Below are 20989 nucleotides of genomic sequence, written 5' to 3' on the forward strand. Positions count from 1 at the left end.
CTTATAAACTTGCAAAAATAATGACACCCCAATCAGCCATAGTTGTACTTTGTTTTTAATGCTAATTTGTATTTTTTAGCTTGCTAAAAAAACAAATACTCTGAGATGGTGAATATTGTAGCGACCTGGTACCAGCATTTTATTTGCGCATAGTTGTGCATTCTCCAAATAATTGACCGCCATGTGCAACATCTGGTATTCCAAGAGAGACTTCAAAATGAAATCACTATCTGACACAGGTCTGTGGCTTTTTATCTCTGCTTAGTTAAACTCACAATAAAATATAACTGATCACATATGCTGATTATTTTTTGTCCTGCTGGGACATTCGTCTCTCTAGACAATCCACGGTTCCCATGTCCAAGGAGAAACCAGAGCAATCAGGACAGTGGCCCAGACAAGGGCCTCTACCCTCTCAGGGCCCATTATGGCCTGTCCACCCCCACCCTCTTGGTGCTTCATAAATCTCACTCTGCTAGATAGCAGTTCCTAAATTGCAAAATATGTTGACAGAGAAGTCAACCTCGAGGGACATCGCCACCAACGCAAACTCTTCCACATATACACCAACCCCCCCCTCACATATAGCTCGTCATTTACCCAGTTTTCAGAATGACAATGCGTGTTCCTGACACTGTAGCCACAATCAAACAGCTGGGTCTCGACTACCGAGGTCAATAACTTCTCACAGGGGCCAAACAACAACAGCCGACTCTGGAGTTGAACACATAATGATATAGGGTCATGCCTGCAGACACTTAAAAACTGCTTGAAATACTCTGGAATGAGATACAGCATATTAATCTATGATACCATCTGTGCTCAATGTGTGGTGGAAAGAAATCAGCATTTTTAGGAAAAAAGCAGGTAAAATATGGATTTTAGCCTTGCTTGGAGGAGACTAAACCACATCACGGTACCCTGTTCACACATACCAACTGAGAAATTAAAAAAATAAGCTCTAATTTACAGCAAGTCAGAGTCTCTACATAGAAAACGTCAAAGGAAGTAAGCACACGCAGAACAGGAGGCTGCAGTAAAGCCTTGGAGGCGGGAAGGGGGTTATGGGATATTATACTAGGTCTTAGATGTGTTTGTTTTGGCACAGCCTCCGAGTGATGTCATCATCATCACCATGGCTGTTGCTTCACTTCTTAGGCCCAGTAAATGACGACAGCTCTACAAATCAACCACTTTGGCAAAAGTTCCTCTGAGTTCAGAAGTTGCTCATATTGCTGTAAGTACTTTGAATTATATTAAATGTTAACATCCAAAGTGGAGCTCTCGGATGAATCTGGTGAGCAGATGCTGTCAGGCCAGACTTTCAGAAACAGGATCACAGAGAAGAACGGCTGTGTGACTAAGGCAACATTATGAATATGCATCAAACAAAGTATTCAATAATGCAATGCATCACTCCAAAGAGGTTCGGGTATTCAAAGTTGCATGAGAAAAATTAATTTCCCCTCGAGTTAAGAGTTGACAGGGACACTTGACATTTGAAAACCTCAAATAACAAATCTGAAAAGAGAGCAGGAAATGAGGACATCGACGTCCTTTAAGACATCGACTTCCTCTGACCAAAAGCCACATCACAAAATAAACCGTTTCCCATGCAACTTCTTTACTCTTGTCAAAACTGAATTCAACAATTATCTAATTTCTCCTGGCAGGGGATACATTTGAAAAGCACTAAGTGAAATGTGACTCATACAAAGAGACAGCGGAATTATAGAAAGACTCATCAAGGCACGTAATCAGTTAAAGATGTGCAAGATGAGACATCTGAAAGAAAATGTATTGACACACGTAATCAGTGTAAAGATAAGAGCGGGGATAAAGACAGGGCCAAGCTTATGCTGAGCTTTCTTGAGTTGTGCAAGCTGCTGGCTGTCAGTGGATGCTTGTATGGAAAATAATATGGGAGTGCTAAATAAAAGATTTGACAGTGGTAAATAGTGAAGGCCTGCTTTTTTGGTGAAGCAAATACTGACAGAGTTCACTTGATTTGCAGTGTCACTGTAGTTCACTGTGTACATACTGGAAGTTACTCGATCCACACTATTGACACATTACATCATTTGGTCCCAGTTCATCCAATTAAAGGATTTCAACTTTCATGTTCTCATCATCAGCTGAAAAAAATGATAAAAGGCCTTCCCAGTCTTTGCTTGGTTTAGCCACCCAAAGCCTCTTTAGTTGATTAATAATTGTGTATGCATTTTCAAGCTAAATGCTTTATTTTCAAGAAACTCAATGAGCTCTCCTCTGATAAACACAACATTTTAATTTGTGCTTTCGCATTTTAAAAAGCTCAATGAAATCAACTAAATTCATTTATTTATTGTAATTAGAACTTCTTGAAAATATCCTAAAAATGACTTCTGACTGAACTTGACATTGTTGTTTCAAACAGCAAGAGGCAACCTTAACCCTAACCCTTTAATTTCTTCACACACTGACTGCTGCCAGCCAAACAGCACCTCCAGGTGGTGCCAAGCCCCAGCTAGGGGATGGGGAGAATAGAGGAGAGACTGAGGGAGAGCTGAGGAGCGAGAGAATATGTTTATTCTTGTAATGTGTACTTAGACAGGGGGGGATACAAACAAGAAGCAACAAACCAAATGTTCTAACAACATGTCATGTTAAACAGAGCCACGTTTTTTCTCCTACTTTTCATGTTCTGTTATTGACGGTTGTCAGAGTTCAATGAAGCATGCGTGGCACAAAAACAAAACAAGAGTCCACTCACCACTTTCGCTCTTCTCGATCACGTCCACCGTCTCGCCGGCCTTGAGGCTGATCTCGGAGTTCTCCTGCCTCTCGTAGTTGGCCACGGCCACGTACTGCTCCAGCACCATGGGCTCCGAGCTGTCAATCCCTGAGGGGAAGAAACAAGCTGTCAGCCACCTGCCAGCCGTGGCCCCCCGAGATCGTCCCCCGCAACCAACTACACTGTTGCCGCCTCGCACCCGGTACGCCGCCATCGGCCAACCCCCGCTGCCTGCCGCTGTTCCTCTCTGACCAATCAGAACGCGAGCTCGCGACTTGGCTGCATAGTCCCAAACGTCTGGCCATATAGCTGAGTCGACCCCCGGCCCACAGCAAAGGACAGAGGAGCATTGGAAGGAATCAAAACAAAAGGAAGGAACGGGATGGAAATATTTACGGGGGCTGCATCTCACACCTAAAGTAGATCCATGACCAAACTTAAAAGGTCCAAAACAAGTGAGAAGAGAAAGAAGAAGTGGAGGAGCTGCTAAAGTTTGGAGGGGAAGACTGGGGAGCCAATGAGTGGAAGAATGGTGAAGTTTCCCTGTGGAAAATCAACAGTGCGGTTGAGAGGAAAGGCCTCCCCTCTACTGCCTTTGGGAGGCAGCCGTTGGACGGCGGGTCGGGAGGGGGGGCGAACACACCAATCATGGTAGTCGGCACTGCTGGCCTTAAATAGAAACATATGAGGGGACGAGAGAGAAGGGGAGAGAGAGGAACAGGGAAGGAGGCTGGGCCCATGTTTATGTGAAACAAAAGAAGAAAGCATTTGAGTTGGGGTTAGGCCACTCTGTTTTCTCTCTGATGTTGAACCTCTTCATTACCAGCAGTGATTTAATTTACTCAGTTCACGTGGTGCTGATCTGATCCGAGCCTGACTCTTTCTTGTTGGCTTGTTTGGCCACAGAAAGATGACCCACGCAGATTACACTTCACATCCTGTAGTGTTCTGGGTATCAATGATGTGATCAGGGACAGAAGATGTATACATACTGACAAATAAATAAATCTTGTTTGGCAATAAGAATCTGTCCCAAAATTTGTTCAGTGGGTTAATCAATGTTACGATTCCCCATAACTAAGCCTAACTTGAGTAGGTCCAAAGAGTGTCCAACAGCTGATCATAAGAAATCATCAAATGACTCCACCTACCCCAAATCAAATATATTCAGAATGCTGTAATCTATTGATGTATTTATTGCAGCACTAAACTTTGGATGCCAATTGTTTATTTAATAAGTTATTCTTTAAACATTAGCACATGGCATGCTTTGTCAACAAGCAACTTCAAAACCCCTTCAGCTTGAATATGGCCTCTCCACAACTGGACACATGCAGAAGTTTGAATGGCTTTATTGAATATTAGACGTTGACCAATAGAATAGAAAAATAAAGCAGTCTGTGACACCTCATTTACCTCGCACTACACAGAATAAAGTGTTTCATTATTCAGAAGTGTAGCGTCCCACCACCTTAATGTACTGTATGTCATAGATTGTTTTCAAACACTTTTTGAGGGTCTACACAACAAAATTACCAAGATTGGACAAAAGTTGGAGCAAAATCAACTGAAATGTCTTTAAATTAAATGAATTATTTAAAAAAAAATGTAAGTTACTTTTTTGAAAGGAATCACTCATGTGTTCATCTATGTAAGTGAAACATATCGAATTAGCATTTAATCTAAAGGCCTTCGAGCGCCTCTAAAGCTCAGTAATTAAAAGGTTGAATCTCATTTGTTTAATCAGAAACAGAATGTGCTGTAACTTTTTACTGGAGAAAAACACCCAGGCTCCAGACCACAAGACCTGGTGTGGAACCATCATTCCTGCACTATAGGTAGAAGTGTTTGCTAGACGGATAAACTACTGTTTATTAAGTTGTTACAAACTTTATGTAGACTCAGGCTAGATTGTTTCCCTTTACTTCCTATCATTAACCCATTCCTTCCTTCAGCAAATCTCATGTATCCCCAGAAAGAAAGAAAAATCATGTTAAACTCTGTCTACTTTAACTTCGGCTGTGTTAAAAAGTCCTGCACAGCACAATAATCCTAAAGAAAATAAGTCCTTGCTTGCTAGATAGCTATCAGACATAAAAAGACACATGTTGGCAAAGAGATATGGAAGATTCTTCACCTAATGTTAAAAAAGATAAGACAAAAAGGCCTGTCAGCACCAGCAATGACACAAAACCAAACTCACGTGGAGTCTTTGATGAGCGACAACACGAACGCTGGCTAATTACTGCGACTGAGAATAAAAGTATGGAGCATTCTTTATCAGCAAGTTTCTCCATATTCCCACTATCTACTGCATCTGAGATGAGAATTCTCTGCTGTCAGCCTCTTTGTTGTATTGTCAATGGGATTGGACCTTGAACATGAATTGTATGTGTTAAGCTGTGCAAATCCTGCAGGTTAGATGCCACTTTCCATACAAATCTAAAGGAAAATGTCTTGCTAAGAGTCAACATAAAATCAAGTGTGTGCTATATGTTCTCAGAGGCAATGTTATAGTTTTATGAGTCTGAAACAGGTTGCAATGCATGTATTTAGGCAGCCTTGGAGAATAGTTGAAGCTTTTGCGCAGTGCTTAAAACACAATTAAGCATCCCTACATGTTGTTACTCAAATAAACAGGCAGGGAAAGCTCATAACTTCAGCTCCCCACTGGCTCAGGCTGGGCATTCATCTCTGTCTTTCTTTAGCATCCTCCCCGGAGGCGGAATAAAGAAAAGAAACATGTTGTGGAGAACGTAAGCAGCCTATGTAGAGGGAGCAATCAAAGTCAGCCTAAGGTAATAAAGCAGCACAGATCCAGCGACTTAAACACTTTACACTGTTGTAATGGCAACCACGCCTTGTTGAGAAATAGCATGAATCCTAAAGACCTGTTACATACCACTTTTCCATATTCCAATACTTTTATGGCACAAGATTTCTTGTTGATGTCAGGGGAGTTGTTTCCTCCAAGTTCTTGAAATATGGTCATTTCCATTCAAAAGGGATTTAACTTTGTTATTCCTAAATAGTATTGACACGCTGATAGCTCTAATACAGGGTATATGCAGGAATCCTGAAGTCAAATGTAATACCTTTTAAGACCCTTTCCATACATTTTAAGACCTCATCGCCACTTGGAGTTTTAACCGGTTACCTTGGCGACACACTTTACCTCACATTGACTATATACAGTATTGATTGCCCTTCCTCCTTATCTTCCAACCATTTGGACGCAGACTTGCATTTCCCCATAACAATGTTGTTTAACAACCGGCGTAAACGGACCTTCGTGCTATCAAGCAGTGAGCGTGCGATGTCCTGTTCAGATGACGTCAAATCCAACGGGATGCCATAAATAAACTACACAGAAACACACTACACACCTACGCAATGATTACATTCAGGCAGACTGTAGAATACAACCTCTTTGGACAATTTATATACTTATTGAAAACAAGCTACAAAATGTAATACCTTGGAAAATGCCGTTTAATACTTTAATACTTTTTAAAAGCCTTAATTTTTCGATAAAATTGATTTATCAACTTTTAATACTTTTTAAGACCCCGCGGACACCCTGTAATATAAGGAAACAATATGTGTGTCCGTCTCAAATACAGCTTAGCCTCAATCACAGTTAAGCGTCTCGAAGAACATTGGTTAAATATTCACCAGATGGGCGATCGTATTTTTGTCGTTTATAGGACAGAGAAAAAAAGTTATTCCCTAGGACATCTATTTGCAACAGGGACGATTCTTTGCTCTCTACCCATCATTCCTATACTGTACAACCACAGTTGAATGAGGTCACAGGCACTGATCTACAGCCATGATGCAGACAAATGTAAAGAACCAGACTTGACACCTCATTTCAATCCAAGGCGCTTTGCCACATGCAGAACTAAAGTTCATTTTCCGGCCCTCTGGCACCGTGCCCAGCTGTTGTTGGTCAAGCAGCTCTGCAGGATGGATGGATATACTGCAGAGAGAGGCTGAATGCAAGCAGAAGGGTGGAAGGAGAGGCTCAGGACAGCGCATGCAAAGCAGATGTCGAGAGAAAAGCTGAAGTGTGAAATGAAATAAACAAAAAAAAAGCAAAAGGGGATGCAGCTAACGCTCTCCCAGTGGTGCATGCTTATTCAACATGTTGACATAGACACACAAGGCTACCTGAGGCCTCTTTCCTCGGGCTGTCTGTAAAGCCGTACATCCATACTGCAGACGGAGAAAAGGAAGGAGAGAAGCAGAGAGAGATTATTCAGTTTGACAGCATGCAGAAGCCACAGTATGGTGAAGCAGACCTTCATAACATCTACTGAACACAAATTATACGGATAACTTGGATCCAAAGTCCTGGCTCCCTGTTTGCTTCATGCTGAAGACAATAAAGTGCATCTGAGGGCAAGAGACTGGCCAATGTTTTGGTAACAACTCAGACCCTCCCTCCTTCAGACGCTCGCTCCACCCTTCCTATGATCCCCTTTCCTCCACCTCTTCATATATTTCTCAGTTTCTTCCATCCCTCTATCTGGACCTCCTGGAATGTCTGAGACGGGCGTCAGCTACTTCTTAAGTCATTCCCGACCCCGCAGCCCCCCTTCTCCAAAAAATCCTCTCAGGCCCCAACCAGGAAATTAAACGCCATGCATCAGAGAAGACAGGGACAAGACTGGAGTGCAGAAGGTAAAGCTACCCTGGTGTATCTAAAGGAAGCCGCGATTGGAAGAATGATTTGAGATCCAAATAATATTTTATTGTGTGGAAGTGAGCCAGCGTTTGAGCTGCAGCAGTTCAACAGACACAAAGAAACAGGTCACAACAATATGAAAGAACTGGAACAGGACAGGGCAGGGCAGGTCACTGAGAACAAGAAGGAATGTCCTCCACAACATTACGAGAAATGTCTGTTATCATCATTCATCTGGACTTTAATACTTTGACATGTTAAAATTCTTTAATGTTAAAAAGTATTTCAGTCTGTTCTGATTGATTAGCTGACCTGCTCTGTTGTGATTGGTCACCCGCTAAGATATGTCTTGCTCCGTAGCCTTTCACGTACAATGTGCTACAAAGCACTTGCCAATAGAAGCGCAAGTGTTACAGAGTGATGTCACTATGGAAGCGATTCAGGCAGGGGGGGAACTTTTAGATTCAGCCTTTGCAGACCATTTACAAGCACACCTATATCACACTACAGGAAAGGGAAATTCCTAAAAGCAGAATAGTGCCCTTTTAATATCATCTTTTTGCATAGCACTTCACTTATTTGGATGTAACCAATCTTGTTTCAAGATCTTTTAATTGGAAAACAGCAAATATATTCAACACTTCAGGCATTTTACCATAGGAGAAAAATAAGCTGACCTTACATGTTCTTAGATCGACAGCATATGGACTTTTCTACCAAAAACAAGCAAAATGGGAGGTTCTCTTTCAACCAAGCTTTAAACTGGATGCTCCAGAGGCAGGCAGGCTCAACACATTATAACTGCAACGAGGAGCATTAAAAAAGTACTCCTATAGTTTTATCACTCTAGGATCCATGAAAAACATTGAAACCCCTGGACAATGCTCAACATTTAACAATGTGAAAACAGGGTGGGTTTCTAAATAATCAACTCATCTTTTGAAGAGACCCAGTTTTGATACTCCATGATCCTGGCGAGCGCTGCCCCTGTTGTGAGGCCGACAGCGCCTCTCTGTTGGCTCACGTGAGATAATAAAAGCCAAATCCCCTCTCGCTATCCACCAGAGCCTCAGGAGCTTTGCTGGATTGATGTTGGCCCCTGAGGGAGCGATACAGGCTGGTCCCAGGTCAGCCAGGGTCAAACCCCGCTCACCAACGCCCTACCGTGATTATTACCCACCAGGCCACTCTCAGTGAAGCGCTCAACATCTGATTGATATTAACTCAGCTTCGGGCCCTCCATGCTAACCCCCTCCATACAACTACACACACATACAGATGCTTAATTCCTTTCAGGTTTGGGTGATGACGCCATAAAGCAGCAGAATCAGCAGTGTTTTCTCTGTCCTATTCCTGCTGTGGGTAATTTTTCTAGAATCCTGACCCCAAACGTCTCTATTACCCCGCAATTGAGGGCCTAGGGATGGTGAAAAATGGACTCTCTCAAGTCATTCTTTTAGGTTTGGATTGGAGGGCCTTATTAGCCATCTGTCTTGTTTTTTCGGTTGAGTGGATGAGTAGATTGTGTTTTGAAAGAAAAGTTCCTCGCACACATCCAACAACTATAGTCCATCAACAAGCTAAGACCAGCAGCCTGAGGATTTTAAAGATATCTGTCTGTTCAAACTGATCCGCACAATTAAGAAACGTTATGGTATTTCTGCAGCTTTGGAGATCAAACAAACTAGCTGAAACATTAAAGATATACTCCCTGGTTTTGTTGAAGTGCTTCCAAATACACTGTTGATGTTTCCCTGACTTTGAACTTGTAGAATCTCTAAAGTCTGGTAAACCACTCTGTTTCCTTGTATAAATATTCCAAGGCTTAAAATGACAAAATCGTACTAAAAATTATTAATTTATGCCCAACCTTCTCTCCTGTGGATGGCAACAATACGCCTTCACTAAGTCAATTTAAGGGACATCAAAGAAGCCACAATTACACATTCCTATATAAAGCAACACCTGTAATGATCCCCAGCGCAAACAAATTAAGTATTAATAACTATTTTGTGCGCACACATTAATATTTTAAGGGGAATGCTTTGAGGAACAACAATAAACAATAATCTACAGTCAGTGTGTGGAAATGTAAATGCTTACATACAACATGAAAATGTTTAGCAGGTTTTTATTTAAAGTTTGACAAATGTATCAGCATGCTACTAAATCGGCAGGTACATTATATCAGTGTGTATGTCGGCCAAATAAATTACCAAAAAGCTGCAGAAACGTGACACTATGGTCCACCAGGGGTGTAAAATGTCCAGTCTCATGATGCCTCTTGGTCACAATTCTTAAAACAAACAAATACAAAGGATCTTAATCAAGATTTGTAGTTGTATATGTGTTATACTGCTGAATATTCCGTAACAGTCGAGCTATAATCACTAATTGGTGACCATCCTCTTAGTTCAGTATGTAAGCATGCTATCATTTTCTTACTGCCATGACATACAAATTAGCATGAAAAGCCATAGGCCTATGGCATTCGTTATGCACACATTTGTTCGTAAACTTAATAAAAGTATTGGTAAACGTACAATTTTGACCTGATTAGATGTGAAAAATCACAGGAAGTTTCATCCTCTGGGGACCGTGAATTTCTGCAAACAGACAGACAGACAAACTGATATTGCCTTTTATAAAGCTACATTGCTGGTGTGGCTAAATAAACTCCCTTACCAGGGCTGCCAACACTCACGCATTGAGCGTGAGAGTCACGCAATTAACCCATATCTCACTTCCTCACGCCACACTTCCTCACGCTAAGTTTTCGTCCAAAATAATAAATGCTTTTGAATAATTTTGGAGAATATTTATAATGTGAAATCTTCAATAACTATGGCATTCTCTTAAATAACTTTACTATTATACAGTATATTTCGACCAAACTCACTATTTGCATTGTTGTTGTTAGCATCTGGTTAGCTAGCTGCGCTAACGGATATTAGAAGCTGTTTCTCAAACAATGAGAGTGCTCTGTCCTGTCAGACTGAGAGAGATAACTACAGCTCAGTGAGGTAAGGGACTCTCTGTTTAGATAGTTAACTTTAGTCTAGTTATCTCAGTGGGTCTCAAACGTTTTGGTCACCATTTATGATAATAAATGAAAAACAGTTATGAAATACTATATGGCAGTAAAACAAGAATACAGTTTAAAAGGTGAGTGATTTGTAAAATATCCATAAAGAAAAAGAAAATCTGTGTACAGTTCTGTTTCACATGGATGTTGAGAGATGTATCCTTAAATTCCTTTTGCTCTCAAAGTGCACCAGATTGATGCATTTAACTTCAATATTAAAAAAATATATATTCCCGGGGGAGCATGCCCCCGGACCCCCCTAGAGGAGATGAGGACCCCCCCCACCCCCCACTTGTAAAATAGCACTTTACCTCTGCTTACACCTATATGCAATTTTATATGCCGTGAGCTGATTATCGAGCCTTCATTGTAAGAGTCATGGGTACACTGTGTATGTGCGTATTCCACTGTAGCGCCCGGTACATTAATGGGAAACCCTAGTTTGTACATGTTCAATACATTTGTAACACTGTACACATGAACGTTTCTTTTTTCGGTTCACCAAAAAAAAATCTCACTCCAAGCTGAACTCAAATGTTGGCAGCCCTGCCCTTACTAACAACTAGACTACAACACTTTGAAAACATCTAAGTAGTAAAAGAGAGAAAATATCTTTGCTTTGGGCTGCCATGAGGGTGTTTTTACAAGGTGTGAGAAACAAAGAGAATGAAAGGCTAGGCTAAAAGTGGGGATAAGTGAAAATAGAGGAACAAATGATGTCACTGAAGCTCTAAATTACACATAAACATGTAAGACAGTTAGTATCAACACTATGTACTCACTCTGTACCCCTCAGTCTTCTCTACAAAAACATAACAACTAAAGGGGACTTAAAAGAGTAAATTCTAAGAAAACAGCTTGAACCTGCAGCCTCATGATGGCGCTAGCTGGTTAGCATACCCAAAGCTAACTGTAGCCGCTGCCACAACACAGTCAGGAGTTTAAATTATAAACTCTTGTCACCTGACACCAAGACAAAGGCGACCAATAACAAATTACAGCTAACCAGTAGCGATGGACCCTTGTAAAAAAGCGCAGCGACTGAAAGTGACACAGACGCTAACAATGTCAAACCACAGGCAGGGGCTAACTAGTATTGATACATTGTTTAGCTAGAGGACGGGGGAACAACAGAAAGTTCATCCGTGACTGTGACACTGACGTTTGTGGTGACAAATGACATTTGTGTGCAAACAAGAGTGGCCGGGGAGCAATGAAGAGCCCTGCTTTAGCCCCCTGACACAATGCTAAATGTAGCCGTTAGCAGTGACAAACCGCTCCCGTAGCATGCTAGGAGTGACATTGTCAAATCACTTTACAGGCCACATCTGTCTCTTTTCACTCTCTTTTCTCCCTGTTGTCTTGCTCTATGCTTCACTCACTTATTTTTGTTTTAATGAGAGACCCTAAAGCAATTTCAATTAATTTAACATTTTGAGATAGGTGTTTATTTGATTAATTTTGTCCATTTGTGTCTTTGGGTTTCTCCGAAATTCACCATAGTTTAGTATTAAATTTTGGAAAAGATTTGTCATAAATTAAAAAGTTCTTACTGTAAGTATTCAAATGGGTTACTGTCATGGTGAATTATACAGTATTAGTCAATAGTTTTTAACCTATTCACTTCCAGCATCTTGTAAACATGTATGGAATGTTTACATTAGCCTACAAACATTATATGATAATGTTTTTTCTCATAATCATACAGAAATCTCCACTTCAGTAGCATTACAATTACAGAAACCTTTCTAGTTTAATTTCTATCTTCATTGAAGGGTTCTAGAGAGGGCGTTGTTCATATATCACTCATAGTCTGATTTATATCAAATGTTATTCTTTAAAACAAGGTGAAACATTAATTTTTTGTTATAGCTGTTGACAGTGACACAAAAAGATATCCCAAATCCCCTCACCTAAATCCTTTGATTCTATGATGTGAACAAACAGAAACACACAAAAAGTCTTTATCTTTATGTGAGTCAACGACTGGGGAGATTTAATGGTGTTGTATTATATTGTCCCCTATTCACCTCTCCCCTCTAGATTGAATGGAGCGGCCACAGATGCAACACCGTCACCCCCCAGTGAAGAAGTCTCCCTCCTCTGCCATATAGAGATTACTTTGTCAAGCGGCTATAATGCTTGGAAAAACAATAGTATTTTTTTCAGCCTAAATCAATACTCACGCTTCATTATAATGATGTGATAAGAATGGGCTGACATTTTTATTACTACAATGAAATGCTCAATTGAATGGTAAATGTGTAAAAGTCAACACAGGAGGGTTTTATTCTCATGACTTGTTATATAGAGGCAGGTAAGTGTCAAATAAATGTGTCTATGGATAGAGGAGCTCCTGATGCTAAAAAAAAGATACTGATTAGCATGGAGAGCTTAACAGATGTGTAAAGACACACACGCAAGATTCTAATTAAATAAGACACCCCAAATTCATGGTAAATTCAAAGGAAATGTAACTACAAAAAGCTAGAGGGAATGCGGTGAGCAAAGGGCAACCCATAGTCATATATTTGGCGACATCTGGGAATATCTAAAATAGAACCGTCAACTATTTGTGTTTTTTCACGAAATAAAAACCCATTTATCCTACTACTTAAAACACCAGAAAAAAATGAAGATTGTCTTTTTTATAACGATAGTAGCAACAATTAAAGAAATCAAAAGGAATTGTTTTAAAGATAATAACTTCATTAACTTAAAAAGGAAGGATCTTGTAAATGTAATACAAAATAAAACCATACAAATTATAAATAAAGTTAATATCTGTGAAGACAGATGGGAGAAACAACACAGAACCTCTGGTTAGGTATGACAAATGATGAGAAATAATGATGTATCCACTATCTGTTAACGGCAATACATTGTTTTTTTCACCTCTTATGTATATTATTTTCTTGACTATGCTGTTGACATATCATTTCTTAAAAATTAAATAAATACATAGAATAATTAACCATGTCCACTTACTGCACTTGTAAAAACACACACACATTAAGACACAGCCCAACTCCATGTAAATACGTCAGTCTGAAATCTTATCCATTGCGCCACGTAAACAAACTAGCGCCTGTCTGACAGTCGCTCACCCCCGCAGCCTCTGCAGCCCAAACAGCACCCCCCCTCCCCCTGATCCGCCCCCTCTCAATGCGGCTCTCACATGGAGGAGTACAAGCTCCATCTGGACAGAGGGGGGAGTCCAAACCGTGACCCTGAAACTCCCTATACTACCATCACCCCATGTTAGGCAAAAGAGATTGTCTGACATCTATGTCAAACACTGATAAGAAAAAACAAAATCTTGGGGGGCCAATTATTTTTAAATATTAGATGAATTGCCCTTTCAAAAAAGTGTTACTATCATATTTAGGGATGCCCATTTTGGGGAAACAAATGTTTTTTTTATCATAGTGACTGGTATTGCAATTGCGATATGATTTGCGATATTGTAGGGAAAGAAATACTATTCATATTATTATTTTAAAAATGATGAGTCTGATTTTTTACCAAAACAAGGATATGTTACTAAGTCTATATAAGTGTGTAGGTTGGGATATCTACAGTATGCAGCACAACTATACTTAATTCAGAGCTATATTTTCACAAATCTGTCTTTAATTACTATTGTTCTCAGCGATTTGGACATTACAAATAGTTTTTTTTTTGTTGTTTTTGATTAATTGTGCAGCCTAGTCACATTGTCTTGGAATATAAATACAATTGCCTGATGTGAATCTTGATATTACACAATATTGAGTCAACAAGCCAGTTTACATGTTCCAAACATCCTCTGTTTCCTCAGAAAAATGCTCTGGTGCAGAGGGAATTATGCATTAGTTTTTCCAGCAGCAACAATTAAATGTGTTTGGATCTAACAGAAAAACAGCAGGGCCGATGTTGAAAGCAGCAATAGTCATCTTGGCCTAACTGACAGAATAATAAAACCACTTTTTAAAGAAACAGTTCAACAAAGTACACTTTCTCTCTGACAGATCTTTATAGACAAAATGTGCGTCTAGTTAGAATAAATCTGGAGTCTGGAGGTGATTAGCCTAGCTTAGCATAAAGACAAGGTATCACCGATTTTTAACAGACTAGCATCCTCCTATTGCCTTTACTTTGTGCTACTATATATTAGTTGAAATTGTTTTTCCACCATGAACACCAACCGGAAGATGCTTGATCTCATACTTGGTATGAATGAGCTTCACTGCTAACTAATTGATGGGTGCTTTTCTGAAAAAGCACCCATCACATCACTGTAAAAATGAGATGAAATGCTTGTTTTGGCCAAAGCGGCCACACAAAAATGTGCAGAGCTTTGAAATACCACGTGTCACTCCTCATTGGAAACAATTGAAAAAACACACACAAAAAGACACTTTGTGGACACAGGGCCGAAAGCTTAACATAATGCCTACCAGCACCTCTGAAGCTAATGTGATGTGTTACAATGTGTTGTAATTAGTTACATTTGTACAGACGTGTTAATAGACAAATCGTGCTATATTAAGGGACACACAGCAGTTAACCAATCCGCCAAGTACTTCTATGCAATGTATTTTACAGACACCATGGCATCCTCACCATGACAACAAGACTAGACTGAAGAACCTGCGCACCGTCAAAGCTTTTTGAAGTTAAGTTACAAAACTTAACTCCCCCTTAAAAATATATTTGTTTTAATTGAATGCACTTTCCTTTAGAACAAGATAACGTAAATGTGTCAGCTTTAGAGGTGGTGGATGTTTTATTTCACTTTAAACAGTACCATGTTATCTGCTCCCCACTGCAAATAAGCAACATGTTGAACCATTTCTTAAAATAGACCTTTTGAAACCAAAGTATGAACCACAGTGACAAGTGAAAATAAAAAGAAGATGCTAATGGGTATGATTATATAGAAACAAATGAACAGATGCTGCCACAGCTAGTGGGTTCTCTGTGAATAGCGGAAGCTGAAAGGTTGTAATGGTTACTAAACACTTTCAGCAGGAAGCGTTCAAAAGCATCTGAGGGATGACAGCACAAAAGAAACACCATAAATACATACACTTATCTTTCCTTTAGGATAAATATACGGTTTAATTTACTTTATGTAACAGTCACACATATACATATATATAAAACCTAAAGATGGCATTCGGTTTATGTAGATTTGTTCTGTAATAATGTTGATAATAACACCAATTTAGTCTCTTTACAATAATCAAACCAAGATAGGTGCACTTCATTTTTCTCTCAATATAAATGTTCCTACAGTTTCCACCCATAGAAATAATGTAGATTTTATGTAACTGTTCAAAGGTTTAAAAATAGACAACCTGTTGCCACGCCAACTGACTTAAAGTGGACCCATTATGCTATATTGGAAACATATATTGTATACCTATACAAAACATGTCTGTGAAGTTTTTTGCTTAAAATACCAAACAGATCATCCATTGTAGCCAGTGGCGTTTTTATATGTACAAAAGTGGTGGGGCACAAAATACGTAGATGTTCATATACTGTATAAGCTTCTGCAGTGACGTGCAATGGCTGGTGAGGCACTGGCACTGACTCTTCAGGTTTACAAATATTATATTTTGACCTAAATCTAAATATTCTATTATTTTCAAAAGCTTTTTTAGTCTGATGCTTCGATTAATTTTAAATAGACAGTTCAACAAAAGGATACCCAAAATAAATATTGGATTGTTCTCTCTTAGTAAGATCCCATTGTCAATAAAATTGTGGTCTTCGTATCTTTTTAGCATTTTTTTGTAATTATTATTTTAATACTTTCTGCTGACACTAGGTGGGGCTGCCCCTAATGACCAGCTGCCACTGCATTCCTCATACTGCTCATACCCCTCTTTTGCAGCCCTGTTAGAGAAACGGGAATTGTGTGTCCTTAGCTTGGAAAAAAAAAAGAGGAGGCGGAGCTAATGCCTGATCAGAATTCTACCGTAGATAAAGTTAAATTCTGCTGTGATAAAACGTCATCCAGTTCTAAACCACATTAAGGATAATTTCTGAAACAGTATGGAGCTCAAATGCTTTTTCTCTTTTTTAAAAGCAATGGGATTTCTCCTTAGGGTTTTGGAAAATATCTCGAAATAAGGTCTGTGGAAAACTAACCTGTTAGATAAATGCACGTTTTGTTCAGACGGATAATCTCCACATGTCTACCTTACTTTTATAATTTTCAAATCATGAATCTAATCGCCAGAAGCAAAATGCTAACGTTATGTTATAAACGAGCTACAGCAGGGTCGCTGCTTTGACGTCACGCCAACTTAAGATCGATATTCAAAAATACAGATTCAAAATTGAACAAGTTGAATCGTTTGTTTTAACAGTTTGCAGGAGGCAGGTACTTGCTTTCAAGCAGAACAGGGCAAACAAACTTAGCGGGAGTGTTTACGTGTTCGGCGTAATGACGTACAACGTCCTCGACAACTTCTGAAGTCCTATTCAGCCACTTGTTAACAACGGTCGTTTTTCAGACACGTAAACTCTTCAGAAATCACCAGTGGGGTCACTGCTGATGTATTTAATGTCGTAGAACAAAACGTGATCCGTCTCTTAAATTTGTGTCAACCACAGACCTTATTTCGAGCTATTTTCCAAAATCCTATGGAGAAATCCCATTGACTCTGAGACGAGGGAACCGGCAGTGGTAAAATGCTAACTCACTTCTGGGTTTTAGGAATCGTCACTGCACCACTCTATTACATTTTTCATTGCTGTACCCCTACACTTAATCAAAAGCTATTTCAAGATATTTTCATTCCAATAAACAACCTTAAAGCTATTATAATATCAAGACAATCTTGTAGGGCATAGGTAGCAAGATGATCATATTTTCCATTCAACCACAAGCTATTTCCTCTATTTTCTCTTCAATAATTCATAATATGACTGATATTTCCTACCAGGCCATAAGAAAACAGGGTTCCAAGATGCATACATTAGTGACTCATATGTTGCTTTTGTTAAGCAGCTTTGCTGTAGCTAAACCCTCTAAGAGCCATACATTTGCTAAGATGGCTAATGAGTTGATGAAAATCAATATAGTGGCGAGTTCTGCTGGTTCACGTGTTGGAAACATTTGAACATGTTGGTGACCATGTTCATGGTTGGATGTTTTTACTTTTTATTCTACTGAATTGCAATTGTGGCACCAAATGGAAGTATTTCAGCTTTGTTTACCTCCTAAGACCCAGGGACTTAGACCACACAGATCAGGATAAGTCCAAAGCCCCTTACAGGCACATAACTGCAAAAGTATCCCTGTTTCAATCATGTGTTCTCATTGAATTATTAGGAATACTAAACATTGGTCAGATTAGGACTTCAGCTGAAGTCGTAAACAATCTGTCAAATATCCAAACTGCCATCTAAATATGGTCTCTCTTAACAAAAATAACTATATTTTGACATCCCCAGGCAGTTCTGAAACCCCACCCTGGATTGCAAATCTACAGCCAGAAGGAGGGGGATTGACAGCTCTTTGAACCCACCCCAAAACACAGCCGACAGCAAGTGAGCGTCCTGCAGCGGGACAAGTAAACATACCACACACTGGCATCACATGGATAACGGACAAGACGCAGAGAGAGTCATACGTCATGCAGAATCACAACCCTCTCAGATCTCAAGGAGAGGCTCTATTAGGAGCAACAAGTTGAAAGAGAGAATGATCTTTTGGAATGGATAGAGAAGGAAAAACAGGTGACTTACCTGACTTGCGCTTGGAGCCATAGTCCCTGAAGGAGAAGCAACACAAGAGGGACATAGTTAGTGACAGCAGATGCCGGTCAAGCAACAACAAAAAAGCGTGCGTTCAACGCATGTGGATTCTGACAGTCCTGAAACGGCAAAAGCTGGAGAAAGAAAGAAGAAAAAAACACATTCATGCAATCGGCTTTAGCCCGCTAACAAACGCATGTGTTTGAGGGAGAGAGGTGGAGAGTGAAGGATGGAGGGAGAGGGAGGAATGACTTTGGCCAGCTGCCTGTGCTCCCCGCAACAGACACAAATTGGTCATGTGACTCGGCAGCGGCACCACCATCCTCTTCCTATACTCCCTCCCTCCCTCACCCTGTCAGAGAAGGCGACTTCTCCCCACATTTGGAAGAGGGAGGATCAGTTTAAGATGCCTTGCTTAATGGATTTTAATGGGATTATGATCGATGTTAAGCTATAGATGGGAGGGGGGGGGCAGCATTGTGTGTGAGGTTTACTGAAGTCTGCCTCAGCCCCTTGTCAACAATGACTTTCTGGACTCTGGCAGCATGACAATTGAGTTAAAAAAGATCGCGAAGGAGAGATCAGGTAGAGACAGTGAGCTATTTATAGAAATGCAAACCTGACATTGTGTCCATCGTCACTCCTTATGATCCCTCCCTTTCCTTTCCTCCCTGACTCTTCCCGTCCTTTTCTCCTGTGCTGCTCAGGAATAATGTGTCCTTTTCCCAGGTCTAATCAGAAACCCTCATCTAACCTCAACTCTTGCCACGTCATGGTTCTGCAGTACGGTTGAAAATCAGACAAAAAACTAAAGCATGATGCTGCAGTGAAAAGCCCAATGCCACTTATCTGCAGTCGTTTAAAAATAACCACCATATAGGCAGTGATATCAACCCCCAGACAGAACATAAGAGCTGTAAGGTGAAGTGTTCTGTGGATGACTAATAGGAACATGACTCTCATTTCAAGAGGAGTTCCAGCCCTGCAGCTGGGGTCTACCGGTACATCCAGGATAACAGAGGAATGTGTGGCAGTGATATGTGTATGCACGCATAATGGTGAAGATGTTAAGCCAGTTAGCGTTTACCTAAAATCAAGAATGGAACTTTTTAGGTTTAAGCTTTAAAAGTGTTGATGTCATTATGTCAATTATTTTAGCAAATACAAAGATATTTTCTTTAACAGTATTCGTAACCATAAATAATCTGGATTTGCAGTAAATTCCCATTAACGAGTGATTGACTCTCTACAAATGATACCAATTTCTAAAAAAGAGAACCTGAGAGTCAATTTTAACGGTTGTGGTTGTGTGGTCTTATTTTAATTTCCTTTTTATTTATCTGCTAATTTCATTAAAGAGATGCACTTTCAGAATATAAACTCATATTTGTACATTTAGCATAGGTAAATGAAAACATAGGAAATCAGAAAAAAGATAAAACTTAAATACATTTTTTTAAATAAAACAAATAAGTAATACAATTAAATAAAAACAAAAATCTAAGCAATAATGTATTTAGAGTTAAATTAAAGCTGATAACAAAGCAATGACTCATACATGTGGCCTAATTTTATTTGCTTTAAGTTTATTTATGGTATTTAAATATGTTTTTAACAATCAAATTCCAATTTCTAAACATAATGGAATCATTCTTATACTCTTTCAAAGGGTGAACCAGCATTTTTGTGCTACTATATTATCATTGCATTATTGTACTTAAAGAGCAACTTGCAGGTTAGACACACCAGTGAATAAATGTATAGGAAAATGGTGTATACACTAGATTTTCCAAAAAATATACAGAAATATACACTACAGTGACATCTGGCGTCGTTTTTGTAAGACATTTTTACTTCCGCATACAAAAAGCCTCGGCACGTGCAGGGCCGCCTTAATGCACGGGCTGACCTGGGCTGAAGACCAGGGGCCTACGGAGATTGGGGGCCTATCATGAGCCAAAAAATCTTTAAAAAAATTAAAATTGTTTTATTTTTTATTTCGGTGTTTATTTTTTATTTTAAACAAACAAAGTCTTGGCTTTCAGAATATGAAACTTTTATTTCCATAATCACATGATAAATACATTTTTGAAGCTTGTAAAGGGAAGAAGACAGCTCTCCCTCGCCACTCAGCGCCGTTTCCCCTCCCTCCGCTGAAATTATGAATGTAAGGCATATAGTAATCATAGATAACACGGCAGGGTCCGTTACAGTTTGTTTTCATCTGATTTAAAATAAACAAAGGCTTTCAGAATATTAAACTTGTTTCGGCAAATTCAGATGATAAATACAACTTTGAAAAGGAAAAGAGCTCTAATTGGAAGCACGCAAATGTCCTTTTCCAATGTTATACCGTTCAAGTAATATTTTGAGCAGTAATCCTCATAAGCAAACCCAATATAGAAACGTTTTTTGTTATAATAGGATTTGGTATTAGCCCAAAATAATAAATACTATTTTCGATATGATGAATTATTGCTGTGATGCAGGCCTTTCTTCTGCCTTTTTGGCCGCTCCAAGTACTGCTGCGGTAACAATATGAATAGTACAATGTGTGTGTGTGTTGTGTGCGATCACAGATAGACCCTCCAGAAAAACACGATCCTGCGATCGCAGAATTTACCGCATAATCAGCAAAATGGCGCAGATTTTTAAAAGGCTGCATATTTATCAAAAGGCCGCATAA

General features: G+C 39.5%; 1 protein-coding gene across 1 annotated transcript; it reads right to left on the minus strand.

Annotated features, from left to right (window-relative positions):
* Positions 1-2699: 2699 nt before the first annotated feature.
* On the minus strand, positions 2700-18532 carry LOC104941037 (SH3 and PX domain-containing protein 2A-like). The gene is made up of 3 exons (XM_010766071.1): positions 18295-18532; positions 6947-6991; positions 2700-2881 (listed from the first exon to the last, which is right to left on the minus strand). Exons 1-3 carry the CDS (start codon positions 18347-18349, stop codon positions 2700-2702), a joined length of 282 nt encoding a protein of 93 aa, XP_010764373.1. The 5' UTR covers positions 18350-18532.
* Positions 18533-20989: the final 2457 nt, after the last annotated feature.

Source organism: Notothenia coriiceps, unplaced genomic scaffold (assembly GCF_000735185.1).
Source record: "Notothenia coriiceps isolate Sejong01 unplaced genomic scaffold, NC01 NC01_scaffold00003028, whole genome shotgun sequence".
Taxonomy (NCBI): Eukaryota; Metazoa; Chordata; class Actinopteri; order Perciformes; family Nototheniidae; genus Notothenia; species Notothenia coriiceps.

Excerpts from the sequence above, each read along its gene's own strand:
- LOC104941037 (XM_010766071.1), bottom strand. The coding sequence starts at position 18,349 with ATGTCCCTCTTGTGTTGCTTCTCCTTCAGGGACTATGGCTCCAAGCGC. Across the intron at positions 6,992-18,294 it reads TGGCTCCAAGCGCAAGTCAG|TATGGATGTACGGCTTTACA; the intron begins GTAAGTCACCTG and ends CTCCGTCTGCAG. Across the intron at positions 2,882-6,946 it reads CCCGAGGAAAGAGGCCTCAG|GGATTGACAGCTCGGAGCCC; the intron begins GTAGCCTTGTGT and ends TCTTCCCCTCAG.